Source organism: Eutrigla gurnardus (genome assembly GCF_963514095.1).
Source record: "Eutrigla gurnardus genome assembly, chromosome: 14".
NCBI lineage: Eukaryota > Metazoa > Chordata > Actinopteri > Perciformes > Triglidae > Eutrigla > Eutrigla gurnardus.
Genome location: NC_139937.1, coordinates 14654364 through 14670562, shown reverse-complemented (window position 1 = coordinate 14670562; position 16199 = coordinate 14654364). Strand labels below are relative to the sequence as shown.

Below are 16199 nucleotides of genomic sequence, written 5' to 3'. Positions count from 1 at the left end.
TATTCCTGTGTGACTGTCAGAGCATCTCCATATGTGACAGCTGCGATTTCCTATTCACACCCTCCTCGCCTGTCCATCATTCTCTTTGTCACACTGATGGCTTTTTGACGGAGCTGATCAGATATTTTTATTACTCCTCGTCTGTGTGTCCTCGCAGAGCTTTCATGTCTTTCTCATCACCAGCAAAACAAAGATAAGGCATCATTGAGGTCCGCTCCATCAGAAACGCAGGTTTGCCTTTTCATACAAGTTGTTAAAGCCAGAGTTGTGAGGGCCAGTGAGGCAACAGCTTAACCTGACGTGCCAGATGGTTTCTTATATGAGAAGCCGTCATTGGAAACTGTTTGGAAAAGAGTGAGCACTTTCTTAAAAAAACACTTTCCAGTTCCAGTTCAACCAGCTGTCAATCAAACTCTTGCCGAAAGCCAGTTGGGAGATGAGCGAAAACATCTTTTCCACCGAGAAAAGCCTTCAGAGCAGTTCTTTCCAGACACAAAAAGCATGACGTGAAGCCTGACAATGGATTTCTGTGTGATCCAGAGGGATATCTTGATAGTCCCCTGCATGGGTAAGCAGGGTCTAGGAATGACCCCATGCTTTGCTATTTCTGGCAGCAACAGCAGTGCACCAATAGCAAACTATATCCTGACTCTCTTCTTGATGCTGCAACAACTCAACTTGGACAGTATAATCTATAATGTCCACTAGGAAGGTTTTAGCCATGTAGCTGCTTGTTGTAAACCGTTATCTACAAACAAACATTTGATCAGATGTTACATCATGTTTTGATTCATCAGGTGTGCAAACAACAAGAATAAAGCTGGCGGTGATTTAGTTTGTAATCTGCATCTGCATTGTAACCGTCATGATATCCGGCCCATCGCAGCATTAGCCCTGAACCCTTACAGACTTTATGCCAGCTGGTAAGAGCTTGATTGCAAGAGGCAGTTTGGGCACAAAATGGTCTAACGAGGAATGGGACACCGCCATGCAACATATCATGTTACCTTGATGACGCTAAACATGTCATGTAGAATTGTAAAAGACTTTTTACATGAAGTTTTACACAGCATTGCCAAGAAGATTCACCGATGCAAGCCTGAGGTTGTATTTTTGACAGCTGGCACAGACGGAGCCTTCAGTAAAGCTGTGGGGGCTGTAGATGGCTGTCAAATACAAATCAAACCAACCAAACATAAACCCGTTTTTTTGTTTAAACTACAAAGAGATTTAATCTATTCGGCTTCAAGTCATCTGTGACTCCTCTGGGAGATTTCTTGACAGCCCTATTTATTTCAATTCCCCGTACCCCCATCTCTTCTCTCTGGAGGCTTGTTCTTGAGCTTCAAATTACAAGTAGACCCCCCTTTCAGACACCTATATTACAAGAGAGGATGCAGGTGTGCTCTAATAGAAAGCATGGCAGGCTGGCCTGTTCTATAATTGAAAGAACATTTGGGGTCATGAAGGCACGATGGTATATACAAGGTGCATTCCTCCACAATATGTGTGCCTTACTCATGGAGATGTCATGGAAGAGCCCCACCCTGAAGAACCTGGTCCCATTGCTGCATTTTAACTACATGACATCCAGAAGAGGAGTAGGGCCCACATATTGGCAATGCACATGTTTTAATAGGGTCATTTTCTCATTGATTTCCATGAAATCAGGTTATTTTCTCAGGGGGGAGTTGCCCCCTGATGGCCAGCAGAGAGAATGCAAGCTTAAGGCACTTCAGCTTCACCTTTCAGAACCGGAGGTTGCCGCGTGGGGCCAATTGAAGTGCAATTGTTAGGTTCAAAGTTTGGGAATCACTATTTCTCAAGCTCTACCGAGTATTTGGGGCAGCAGGACAGTGTATGTGGGACAGGAAGAAGTAACTAAGGAATGTCCCTCATGTCCTGGTTCATTGATGAGGTTTTTTTTAACACCAATGGAGCTCTCTATATATATCAGACTTTGTCTTACACGTTCTTGTTAGTTCCATTGCTGTTTTGGATGTTTTCATGAAATTTGCTGATGACTAAAAGAATATAGAATAACAAGAGCCTACCCCTTTAACGGTAAAAGCACTGATCATAACTGGCATAACCTTTGATGTGTGGGTTATTTCCTGACTCAGGGAGAGACAGCAGGAAACACTCACTTTGATGCTGTGTCTCTGTTTTCCTGTCAGCACTGGACGCCCAGGAGCAAGAGTTATGGATGACTCAGCTACAGCTGTGTTCCCGACGCCACTCCGACAGCAGCGCCAAGGTACGTGCACGCGCACATGCCCACAAAGAGAGACTCAGGTATGGACAGTGAGCACCTTGCTGTGTAATGTGCTACATCCATCTGGGGACTTGACGCGGTATTGATTCACCTCTCTTCTACACCTCCTTATTGGATTACAGCTATTCCAAATGTACAGAGAAGTGTACTTTTGGCCAGACGGACAGGTTTGGTTTCTGGACCTAATGGAGCTGTACCATATTTCCATCCACTCTATGTTCGAGTCCAGCTGCTCATTACCTCAAGGTTCATCTTATTCAGCATTTCAGTGCTGCTTTACTCCTTTGTTCTCAAACAAGCTGAACTGCCAGTGATGGTCACTAATGGTTTGTGCTCCCGGCCACCATGTTGCACTTCCAGGTACATTAAAGGTAATCCTAACTCTGGGTTATATGTGTGATGTGACTTGAAAGGATAAGAGCATGTTGTCTCTTATTAATGGACGAGTTACAGAAACACACACACAGACTGGATGCTTTGATGTTGTTGGTTTGTCCTCTAACCAAGAGGAAATTACACAATTTACCTTTCAGCTCCATCTCATTGCTGAAAGCCTCCAAACAGTAACATCTGTTCAGTCCATTTTACTCCCAGCAAATCCAACAGCCTAATACCTTCTGCACATAGGGCCTTTTTTAAAATGCTCCTGCATAGGCTTGAAGCGAAATTGGTCAGACACCACACCAAGTATGGGCGTAAATAACAGAAAAGGTCCATCCATCCATCTTCTACCGCTTCATCCTCTATTCAGTGTTGTGGGGGGGCTGGAGCCAATCCCAGCCGATCCAACAGAAAAGGTAAATAGTGTAAATCCAATCCAAATCGTTTCAACCGTTAAAGATCAGAAAACAATTCAAGACTATGCCTAATCCTAAACCTAACCCCAAAAAGTTATGGAGAAAACAGTGGAAATAATTAGTTAAAATTAGCTCAAAGTAAGGGGTAAAATGGTTGGAACAGTTCGCTAACGGTTAACTGAAAGTAATGGATAAATAGTCGAAATGATGTGCTAAAAAAATAACAATAGAAACCGTTTTCTAGGGGTCAAATGTCAATTGCGATTGCAAACTAGCTGATATTAGCAGTGTAAACCGTCACCACTCTCACCTATGCCATCATTTTTCAAACCCAATTTAGATCAAACCATTCACCAGGCTTGAAGTGCTGGGCTTGGTCTCGCCCAAAATCAACAATCAATCAAATCAAGACGGTTGTGATTAAACGTTCAACGTTGAACTCTTCCTGGAACCTCGTTCTGCAGGGGAGCTCCCTCAAATTAAGTCTTAATATTTATGAAACTTAATTAGACTAGCATTAGACAAGCCTAACCGAACAATCAAGAACCAGTCTAAGGTCAATACCAGTTCTAAACGAGGCTATGTTTATGCAACTGGTCCCCGGCAGATAGCCAATCACAGTTGGGCTGTCTGTTCCCCGGCCACGCCTCTGGGTTAGACATTAGGGAAAATATAACCCCAAACAACACTACCTCAATACTTTCATTTGCAACTGGTTGTTTCTTTGATAGGACAGTTTTTGACAATTGTGATCCTGCGTCATCAGGACACATGTGGGGAAATCAAATTCCAGTGACTGACAGATATTTATGCGGCCTTTTGACGCTTCTGCATAACTGTATGTTCTTCGGTGTCACAAAGAGCTCACAGAGAAATAACACAATATTAATATTATTAGACTGCAATTTGGCCACATGTGATTAATGATTAACAAGAACAGACAGGAATGTGCAACTGTTTTGGAGCGCACAAACACGCACACCAGGCCTCTCCTACAGTAGTGATTCTGGGCTCATTACTGTGTGATCGCTGTCACACTCTTTTAAATGATCTTAATGAACTGACACTGTACAAGGAGTCGGATACTAGCACAGCAGTTTTAACAGACGGCCCAGCACACACCCACAAACGTGACCACTGCAGGATATTACGGTGCTGATTGACTGCCAAGGTAGTTTTGAGGTGGGGAAAAATTGATTTGTAAATGCATCACAATTCTCTCTTAAAAGATTATGTCTGGGTGCTGAAAAATCAATAAACGGAAAAATTAAAACCCCTTCTCGACATTATGATCACGTGTTCGAAGAGTAGCAGAGCTCATATGGAGGATATCGGAGCCAGTAAGTAGTTTTGGCGTGCTGAAGGAAGTGTGTGGCGGAGCCTGGGAGCCACAGTTGGGAAGTTCTGTAGAACCGAGCTGTGCGTTCCACTGTAACGGATGAGGAAACATCCATGGATGTGCACACGTGTGTGTTAATTAATCTGTTTCCTTCAATTATGGATCATCAACACATTTTGATACATCGATAATTGTTGCCCTCTGAATCGGAGTGGAAGCGTGAGCCGCCGATACAGATCCACACTCTCAGTCGTTAGTAGCTAATAGTTAGTTGCAGATGTTTGACCTTTGCCCATCACATGCCAGCTGTATTTAAATCAGCCTGCATGAACGCTTGAAAGGGGATGGAGAATCCATTAGGTAAAGGTGTGTTTTGTTTGTGTGTGCATGTTTGATGAATACCAACAAGAAAGAGATCCCTTCCTCACTCCCCTTTTTTTTAACGTTCTTTGGCTCTGCAGCTTTAAGTCTTCCTCAAGTTAGAGCGCTCACCAGGGCGAGAGCTCCGCTGGCCGACAGGGAGGATGGCAGGACTAATAATACACTTCTTGCATCATTGACGAAAGTTTTTTCTCCGTGGCCTACATAGGAGTCAAGTTGAGGAATTGATTTGTCAGCCTGGCCACTGGCACTCAATGTTCATTTAGGTTCAGGGAGCCACTTCTCTGCTGCGCATGTGATGAGTCATTCAGTGAAGATGATAGAGTGTCTTTCTTCCTTCCCCCCCAACTTACTGATTAACATCATCTAAACACGGAGAGAGACAGACAATCATCTGGGTCAAAAATAAGGTAAAAAATAACTGTATGTTTGTATAGATGGTCGACACGCCTCCACTTCCTCCCGCTGTACAAAATTGAAAACGAATATCCCAGAAACAGGGGAGGCCATTTAGCGCTTCCTACATCATTTGGAGTCCAAACCAATTGGTTGCTCCAACCAATTGGTTTGTAAGCATGAGAGCCACCTAGCTGCTACGTCATCACCACGATAGCCGTTTGGCTGGAAAGACACAACAACTAGCATAAAACCTCTAGAAACGGATCTCAAGCAGCTGGCCTGTATTCTACTTTTATTGTATGCAAAATGATAGTAATACATCAGCTTCACAAAAGTAAGTTCTTGCAAAGTTTTCAAGCACACACTGTCACCTTCGGGTAACCCCATATTTTTTCCCAAACCAAAACTCCTTGTAGCGTATGATTGCATGACTGCTCAATCAGCTGTTTGACGGGGCAGGCTGGCAGATTTAGAGAGCATTTTACAGTGGAATGGGTCGGCCGTCTGTAATGTCAAAGTCGGACATGTACGCGTCCGCACGTTTTTGCTGTGCAGGAACAGTGTGACACTGCTTCTGCCTATTATTTGCACAATCACAAGAGGACACTTGTCAGAAGGACGACAGCATGGCTGGTTTCAAGCATTTCAACAAACATCCTGTTTCTGCTTGTGCGATTATGGATCTCATCCAAATTTTCACTGTAGCTAATTAGTACTATTACTATTTTAAAACAATAAATCATCCCTAGTTTCTTCTTCATTTTGACTCTCTGGCTGTGTCTGCAGTCTGGGAGATTTGGGAGATTGTAGAGGGAGAAAGGGGATGTGATCGTTTCATTTCCTCTCCAGCTGAACTGTGATTTGCTTTGTTACAGAGCAGCAAGAGAGGGGAAAAAGGCTTATGAAGCACATGAAATATACATTTTTTTATGAAGACATACAAGGCAGCTCCCAGCAGAAGCATTGCAAAGTCTGCCCCCTCTCTCGCACCCGGAGGAATTGCTGCTCTTACGTTCCTTTAATAAACAGGCAGAAACCCAGACAGATATATATACCTGCGGGGGGAAGCAGCATGGTAGGTCAGCAGTCGTTGGCTCACCAAAGGCAGACACAAGAAAATGGGACAAAGAGTCTCATGGAGACAAGAAATTACGTAACAAGATGTTTGGGTTTCGGAATAATGGGCCATCGAACCATGGCATGGCACTGGAAGTGCTGATTTGAGGCAACTTTGCATTCTCACAACATTCTCACAACTTGCTTCAAAATGCATTTTGGGTGATTGGATTCCAGTAGTGCCTGACCACAGTCCAGGTGTAAACGCACCCAAAATACAAACAGCTTCAGGCACATTAACACCATCTGGACTGGAGTAGGTTTGCTCCCGATTTACATATATTCAAAGACAACTAAGACAGATGCAATCAGATTTATGATGTGGCCAACAAATATGCATACATGAATATATATATACGTGTACTGTAATGTCATAGAAGATACGCAATGGTCTGCTATTCTGTGTGTATCACTGCTCACACACAATGTGAACTGATGAGGTCCCTCTTAACCTGATGACTGGTGGACCCTAATAATAATCAAAGTGAGAGCTCCTGTTTATTGTATCTGAGGGAGTGTCTGTCCATTTGAAGTGTGATAGCGTTGTTTCTTGGAATAGCTCTTCTCTTGCTATTTCATCAGCATGCGCTGATGACTCACCCTCCCTTGAGAGCGACATGTGTGCGAGTGAAGCACGATCTGAGCGCCGCGTGTTTGTATGTGTGAGAGTGTCGGAGAAAGTGGTAGAAAATGCTCGGAAAGACGTACTTGGACCTCTTTATATATCTGCATCTTGGCCAGCATATATACGCAAAGGCAGACGTATTGGGACATTGTTACAGAGCTGCCAAACCCACTTTTATTTAGCTATAATGACTTAGTGACTTAGGGAATGTTGCTGCTCATCACTTTAAAGAAAATATAATCGATAATTTTTATGTTGAATGAGCTGAATCTTAACAGAAATGTACAGAAAGTCTCTTCTTTCTGGACGCACCATTTGGCACCAACATTTGAGGCAGGAACAGCAGTTCCCAGCAGCATCAGTACATCATGATGCAGCTTCAAGGCATTCTCCTAATTGTCCCAAAATGATTACAAGTTGTCACTGCCATTAAAGTAGAAGCATATTTAGCAATACAACTAACACAATTGTGATATTCCTGTGTTTTAAGCTTATTTTTTTTAATTTATACATTAAGAAAAAAAACCTTGATCATGCTGGTCAATCCAGGTACACTTTAGGACGTGACCAATTTAGGTCACTTGCCCTAATATGGTCACTTCTGGTTAAAAAAATCAAATCAGATTTTAAAAATCCTAGCGAGATGTTTGAGTTTAGGCATTGACCTTGAATGGTTAAGGTTAGGATAAGTTCTTGGGTTACCATCCAGACAGTAGTCCAGAAACCAACAGGTCATGTCACTGACTACACCTGCTTCTTATATGATGGCACCCACTACAAATAAGAGAAATGCAAAACCTCTAAATTGAGCATTAAACACAGCTCAAATCATTTCAGGAGGTCATCAGAGTTATTTGTTTACAGTGCAAAAATAGTCAGAATTTAAATGATTTCCGTGGATTTCTTTACTGCTGCACTGATTGCAGTGGTTCCATGTATACACTGTATGTATCTGCCTGAGCCCCAAAGACAGAAGATCAAAGGCATTAATGTGTATACTTGCTAAGGAAAGGGATCAAGATAGCGGAAATAGCTGTAGTCACTGTTGGACTAACAAGTACGAGTGCGTATGCGAGAGACATTCATCTCAGCTCATTTCACACATTCATTAAACAAGCTGAGACGTCCCAGCGGCTCTGCTCCGTTGTAGCAGTGTCAGTACTAATTACCTACAGGGGTCAGAGAGGAAACCTCCCCATCTCTCCTTCACAGACTCGTCTCTTTCCTCTTCGCCTTCCTTCCTTTGTTCTGACTTTCTTCGTTATCCAGAAGAAGTCAAACATTCTCACTCTGTCCTCTTTTTCATGCTGTTCCTCTGATGTGCCTGTCTTCCCACTCTCTTCGCGTGTGTGTGTGTGTGTGTGTGTGTGTGTAGGTGATGATCCAGGCTGAAGGGCAGCAAAAGAACCTGGTCAACTCTATCGAGTCCCAATCCCCCCGAGGTGGACCGCTCTCCTCTCTGGATGAGGTAACATGCCATGTGTTGTGTTAACAGACCATTGAACCTGAACCTGGAGGTCAGCCTTTAAACAATGATGCATCTTGGGATGTTTGTCTGGCAGCTCATGTTTCTTCTGTTTTATAGTGAGTCGCCATGCTGCTTTACCATGTGTACAACGTTATGATAAACAATTTAACCAGGGGCTTAAAGGGATAGTTTGGGGTTTTATGATGTGGGGTTGTATGGTCAGGTCAGGTGTTTGTGGTCAGCAACCCCCACTTCAAAACACCTCAGCTATCGCTTTAAGCCATGCAAATAAAACCTATCTTATAATACGTGTTAGTTTTCCTTTAATGGCTCCAAAATGAGCAATTTCCAAGAACATTTCCAAAGAAGGCAAGAGCTATTAATTCATGGTCTGTGCATGAATCACCCGGAGGATCAGCATAAACATTATTTCAGGCACAGCAATTTTCCTGCTCATTATTTTTTGTGATTTTTATTTTTTTAAATGGAGAGCAGTTGGGTCAAATAACAACTTAGGAGTCATCAGCTGCTATTTTTCACCAGATAAAAACCCTCTGCAGGCGTGAACTGTGGTGTTGTTCTTTGTACCACTGGGGCACAAAACACTTAGCTTCTTTAATATAACAGTAACATTTATAAACTTAAATGTTTCTGTTGATCAAACTGGGAGCGTCGTCTCCGGCTCCTCCTTCTCACCTTCTTTTCTGTCTGTCTTCCCGGTGATCAAGGACCTCCTCCTTTTAAAGGCCACTTCTGCCGCCACTCTGAGTTGCCTGGGGGAGTGCCTCAGTATGCTGCAGCACAACGTCGTCCAGGCCCTCAGCCAGAACCAAAACCAGAACCAGAACCACGTCCCTTGTCCCAGCCTCACTCACGGTCAGACTGGTTTGAGTCAGGCAGCCCCCACAGAAAGAGTCAAGTCGTGGAGTCAGCGCTGCAGCTCCAGCGTGAACCAGGTGGAGCCTGGAGGCCTCAGGTCCAACAGTCAAAGCCCGACTCACAGCATTCGGGAGAGCCATAGTCCCAAAGACAGCAGCTGCAGCGGAAGACGAGAATGTGGCCACAACCACATCCAGAGTCAAGGCCGTGAACATGCAGGTGAGCTGAGTAATAGTCAAATGTTAATAACGATCTCTTTCTGGATATCTGGATCAAAGAAAAACCTGGTAAATCCGATGTAAAGATTCTGGAAACACTTCTGGACGTGCCTTCCCAGGTCCTTAACATATCCTGAACTGGTGGTGCATCTCTTCTTTGGCTCTCCACAAGAGCACGATTGCCCACTTACAGGGAAAGAGCCTCATCGACTCTTTGTCTGTAGGTTTGTTGTTAGCAGGATGCAGTACTTTGTGAGGATAGAAATGTGTCTCTGCGCATTACACATTAGCCAATATGTGTTGGCAGGTGAATGATAGTAAAACGTTTGGGTCAATGGGCTTAAGGCTGGATGGAATCCATAAAATATAGAGTTGCAGAGACATACAGATTTTTTTATAGCCGTTTGAAGTATGTGATGTAATCATAAGAAACTATGACCAAGCCTTGGCTCAAAAACCCAAGGTCGTACGTTTGTGATCCGTTTGCTAGCCAGAGTTATCAGCAGAAGCTTCTTGATGTTTCGTCTGCAAGTCAGGCAGCATTTTTTTTAAATGGCTGTGTGCCTAATGAGGGAAAGATTCGTTTTTTAACATTTGTCTATTTTTATTGGAAATGAAAAGTATTTTGACTTTTAGTAAGTTGCAAGCCCACATAGTATGATGGAAGAATCCAATCACGTATTTTCTAGTTTTAAAGAGGGGACTGAACAAAAAAGTGTGACAACCACTGCTTTTACTCTGGTATCATTTCTGGGTTGTTGTTGTTAATTGATAATTCAAAGTTAGCATCACTCAAAATGCTACTACAGGCCTTATTATATTGTCAGGAAATGATTATATTATTGGTTGCTAGGGACCCCAAAGGATGATTCCTCATGATTTCTGTGAACCTCAATCTTTCTTGTAAAAGTTGAAGTTGAAATGTGCTCTTGACCTTTGGTCCATGATCAGGAATCTCTAAAACTAAAGTACTTTCATCAAATTTGTCATTGTTCAGAGGATGAATCTCACATTCTGCTGATCCGTGACTTCTGATCCTCTCGCACCAGCAGGCTCAATCTTATTGTGCCTACACTTGTCTTTTTAATTTGACTGTTGTCAACCGATCATGCCAACTCACATTAACGTCAAGTCCGTATGCTCCGAGATCAGATCTCCCTCCGATCAGCCAGACTCAATCCAGACCAAAGAGGAGCAAAGGGCGGAGAGGATGCTGGAGCACAGCTGAGACCCGCTGACTCTGATTTTGCTGCTTCAAAATAAGAGCTATTAAATAAGAAAAGAATGGGGGATTTTTTATTGTGAAGCATTTATAGGAAAATGTTGACTTAATCATCGAATTAGCGGAGCTTTGTTAGCAGCTACTCTTCATAAGAAATAGCCAATTAATACTGGAAGGAGGAAGAGGAAGCAACAAAATCCGCTGTTCAGTTGCTCCTTTGACCACAAAATATATCCAATCACTATCCGATCATTATCAGATCACAAAAGTTGGATTGAAAAGACAAGTGTAGTGTATTTTTTTCTCCAAACTGTGATCCTTCTGCACCTGAACACATGTGTCTGTGTCTAGCCCCACCCTTAGGACAAACCATCAAATTTCCACTTTCAGTCCACCCAAGGTAATAAACCCTTTAAATGAGCCCACGCCAACGTTGATCTGTACCGCGGTTATGATTAATGTAAATCCTCCGTATGCAGGTATCGTAGTCTCAGTTTAGCAATCGTGCTGCTGTATCGTTGAATATGTTTGGTCCTACTGAATGTTTCCTTTCCCTCCAGATAATTCCACTGGATGGTCCAGATCTCTTTCTGAGAAGCAGGGGAAGAATGCCTCGCAAGCCCCTCTGTCCTCCTCCTCCACCCGGCCTTCCTCCCCTCTAACACACGCGGGCCCTCCTGAGGTATTCCAAACCACATCGCTTGTTGCTCGACCCAGCGATGCGTTGACTTTGCCTCGGTGGCCAAAGTTATTGACATTGCTGTTCTAATGCTTTGTTTTATCACATTTATCAGGATACTTATTGTGTAAAAGTTCATCAGAATCTTTTAAACACGAACGCTGCCTTTTTTTATGTCATCCTTTCAGTAATACATCATTGTCGTGATGCCATAACTTTTCAGATTTTTCCATTGCACATCAAGGGGGATGCAGGCCTCCGTAATGCTTTAGTATACTTACTGGTTTTAAGGGTGAGGCATGGTAGTGTAGTTTATGAAACAAGATTGCCCAGTGACTTCCTTCTCACTGCCATACAAACAGGTGTGGGTATTTGGCACTGAGCCGTGTAGCAACCCCTGTAAACAGTGGTCATCAACGCCATGTTTATGAAGACATGCCAACGTCTCTGTGATATCGTTTTCTGTCGTCTCGTCCAATTCGAACAATTCAGGTCACTGTGACCTCACAAAATATGTTTTTGAAAAATGCACATACTTATAATGACGCATTTACACAAATGTGAACTTGATGAAGTGATGATCGTTTTGGACAGACATTTAAAGATGTAGTCTTTACATCCATGTCTGAAAGGCAGCAATTGTAGTTCATTATGTTGTTGACCGCAGTTTTCTTCATCTCTGCTGCGGTATGATTTATTGTATATATTCATAGTAGGCCTACACATTGTAACTCTATCAGCTCTGTAAATGGATGGCCATGCTTACCGATTTTGTTGGCTGTCCGTATCACTCGGCAGCTTGTATCGCGTCCAGCCCCGTGTATTTTTGACATGTTCCTGTTCATTTTAATTGTGCGATGTCATCTTTTCAATCTCTGCTGCTTATAAGTGACACCTCCGTGTTCCCGGATTTGATTTCTTATACAATCAGTGTTGCTTTGTAGCCTTGTCAGCACCAAAATTAGAAATGAAACTCCCACTCCACTCGGTTGACAGCCTCAGTCCTGGCTCTTTCTGAGCAGCCAACAGTGTGCTGCTGAACACGTGTTCTCTTCGACAATAAGCAAGTCGTAAATATACAGTATTTGCTCCTTTGACCAGCAGTTGGGCAGTTCGCTGTTAACGTCATAGCTGGCTGCAGTAACGGCAGCAGATGGTTGTTTTACGGTACATCAACAGGTTTTTCCCTGCTAGCAGTGTGCCGAAGCATCTCCTTCTCTGCATTCAGTGGCTCTTTGACCGGATTCAGAAGGTTATTATGTCATCGTCTGACTCTGTTCTTGTTCTCTTTGTGCTGCCGCTTTTTGAGCCGGGCTAAGGTTAGTGTAACATAGCGTAAACGTAACAAACTGTGGATGCTCCTGTCACTCGCTGACACAGAAAATCAGACAGGAGGTGGAAGTGCAGTAAGTTTTAACTTCTTTAATAATCTCAAAGATTTCTATTTAAATACATGAATGTTTTCTTTTTATACATGCATTACCTTTCCCCTGTCCTGTACCAACACATCACAATGCGTCAAATACCGCAGCTTGGTCGGCGCTCCTAAGCATAAAATTACATATGTATTATATATAATACATTCTGAAGTTTTTTGTTTTTTCATCAATCCCTTTTTATTTATTTTTTATTTCTATTTATTGGTGCATCAATATATTAATTTTGTAAACACATTCATTTAATTTCGACAAATTCATTTCCTGTTTTTATTGTCTTAGCTGTAGGGAAATCTTTGCCCCATCTGATACATTTAAAAGTAAGCTGAAGATTATCTAACTCTCAGTTGCTCCTGTTCTTCCTCCTGTAGCTTTGTGTAACTTTTCCCTCCTATTAAAAGGATCATTTTCCTTTCATTCACCTCATCCTCTTCCAGCTTCAAGCTTTGGATAGAGAAGCACTGGTAGAAGAAAACATGGTAAGGCATTTTAACTGAAGGTTTTTATCCGGAGAGCTGCTGTCTGAGTGTGATTTTGAGCAGATCAGCTGACTGACTGCAGCTTGTTTTATGTTCGGCGTCCTCAGTGCTTCCAGCCAGTGGCAATAAGTAGAACTACAGTACAGTATAAACCATCTTTTGGCATGGTGTGTATCAGGGATTCAGGTGCTGTTAAGATGTAGGAAGGAAGGTAAGATAGTTCTGCTGAAAATGACACTGTACAGTATGTTGGTGTGTTCTTCTGTGGTGATGGTTGCATATATTGAGATATCAGCCGTAAGTTAAAAACCTTGTATGAGTTGCATGTTAATTATTCTCTGTCATGTGGATGTCTGCTCTGTTTGGCTCCCCCTATACTTACCTGGGCAGGTGGTATGTTCCAGATTAGGTTAGGCTGAGGAGGCGAAATGCAATTCAGATGAGTAAGGGGAAGAGATGTGTTGGCAGTTCTGCTGTGAGGCTGCAGTTTTTCCATTTGTTGATTTTTCTCTGTAATTTAATTTAGTTGTATTGGAATTCACAGGTTTAATTTTTTGTTCACTAAACCTTTTTTTTTTTGTTAACACACATCACTATTTCTGCTCTACTTCTTAAAGACTTGCTTCAGAGAGATTTCCAGTGCCAAGCAACCTCATCAGCCCTTTGTATTGAGTGGTGGCACTACAAACTCTAACTGTATTCCAGTCTAATACAAACGGAGTGCCACTGACATCCATGACCATAAACCTGACTGATATGTAAAACCTGACCCACATCTAAAAATCATAAACCAACCACTCATCACTCATCTCTTGGTGAAACGGCCCTCAGTGCATCTCTCTGTCTCTGATTCCCTTGTGTGGAAGACCAGGGCAGTAAAGACCAGCTGTACAGAGCTCAGCCACCACTATGGTGGTTGGGCAGTAAATATCACTTAGAGGGCAGGAGGACAGTGCTTTATTACACCGAGATGGCAGACTCTTATATGATGAGAGGGAGGTGTAAACCAGCTGCATTCAGACCACCTGCACACAGAAAAGTACCTGGGACAGAACATGGAGCAAAACAGCAAAACTTCATGGGAGAAGGAGAGAGATCTCCTTACCAGACTGAATTGCCATTTTTGGTTCACTTCAATATTCAGACTGGCCTTTAAAGGCCTGTTTTCGAGAGTAAGGACTTGGTTTTAAGGTTCAGGTTAGAATGATGTTCCTGGTAAGGGTTGGGGTTAGGCATTTAGTTTGGATTTTTAAGGTTAGAGTGTGAGTTTTGGGGCTGCATTACATTAAAAAAAAAGTACAGGGATTTGTGTTTGTGTGTGTGTTCCTATACCTTACTACATTTCAGACGAAAGCCATCCCCTTAATTAATGATGGCTTGTTCAATTGGGGACAAAAGCAGTCAGTTTGGCAAAAGCCAGATCAAGGTTTGGGTTAGGGTGAGGTTCCACAGCAACAGCCAAACTCCAGTCCAAGTGCTGCTTGATTAAAAAAAAGTTAGAGGATCACCAACATTTGTAAGCTTCCTCCTCTGGGGGGCATGCATGTGCTGAAATGATGACTTCTCAGAGAACACAGATATGTGTAATATGAGAGTCCAGAGGTTTATAAATTAATAATTCTGTCAATAAGTTGTTCCTTTACTTATAGGAAAACACTGCGTACAAATTCACCAAAATGCAAGAAATTAGGTTTTTGATATGGAAAGGTGTCCCCAGCAATGTGGAAAGAAAAAACTACGCCATTGGCGTGACCACCTCCGTGAACAGCTGATGGCAACAAAGGAATGAAATATAAGATAACATTTTGTAAATTATAAATAAACACAGAGAAAGTCAAATAATCAGTGAAGTAAGTCCGGTACAGACAAGACACAAGATGTACTCTTGCACATCAGCCTACTAGCAGATTATTGTCAAAGGAGAGGAGAACGTCAGGGCCGATGTTGACGAAGCACAAAAACAAAACCTTGGATGACACGTCGGTGTTGGTGCAGCAGATGTGTGTGTCAGGAGGGAGCGGTGTGTGACAGTTAGAGTCTTGTTGCCCAACGCACTGTGACAACAATATCTCCATAGTTCCCTTAATGAAGCTTTTGGGTATGGTCCGACACCTCCAGGGTTTGAGTGAGTAAGACTGCACAAAGACAATAGATTGCTGTGCCATTGTTGTGTGCGGTATGAGCACGTTCAAGTGCGTCGACCGTGAAAATGTTCTTTAAAAACAAAAACTCTGTGAATTTCAATTGCATTCGTTTGTGTCGTGTAATGTTGTACTCACTGTGTGTGCAGTTAATAGACCTGAAACTTTCAATCACAACGGTTCCCCCTCTCATGAATAATAATATTGTTGGTCAAGTCCACGCTCTCGTGATTTTGGCATCAATCTGAATGGCACTTTGTTTTACAGCTAATCCCACTTCTAACACCACTACAAGGAACGCCTCTCCATCCATGAGCCTGCATGCAGGGAGGTCTCTCTGTTTGGTGTTCTCCCTATTGAGCCCAGGACATGGCATGCACAGCGTTGTGTCCATGAAGCATCCCATACCCATACATAAACGCTCCAAGATTTCACATCTGTCCTCGACTTAAAGAGACTGACGTTTGGTTGCAGTTTGCATTCCCCACTCTCCCCATTGGTGGTCTATCAGAGGCCTGTGAGCCTGAGGGTCCTTCAGTATCTTGTAGTACTGTTCTGCACAGAGATCTGGCATGCTGATCCTGGAATCTGCTGGAGGAAGTGTCCCAGTGGGTGGGGGTTCTGAGTCAGCTGTTGGGAAGCATGCATTGGTCCCACATCCTCTGCATATATCCCCTCTCAGTCCAACAGATCCACATTCTCTAGTCCATGTATGTCTAGTTCCAGTAGCCCATTTCTCATCAGG

General features: G+C 42.9%; 1 protein-coding gene across 1 annotated transcript in view; it reads left to right on the top strand.

The window, feature by feature from the left end:
- Positions 1-16199, top strand: part of LOC311024859 (oxysterol-binding protein-related protein 10-like) — a gene marked incomplete at its 5' end in the record, with an annotated part of 40013 nt that overhangs the window by 7080 nt on the left and 16734 nt on the right. Inside the window, 4 exons of the mRNA XM_084027434.1 lie at positions 2178-2257; positions 8308-8400; positions 9129-9498; positions 11280-11401. Coding sequence (XP_083883560.1) covers positions 2178-2257; positions 8308-8400; positions 9129-9498; positions 11280-11401 — 665 coding nt within the window. The remainder of the gene's footprint in view (positions 1-2177; positions 2258-8307; positions 8401-9128; positions 9499-11279; positions 11402-16199) is intronic.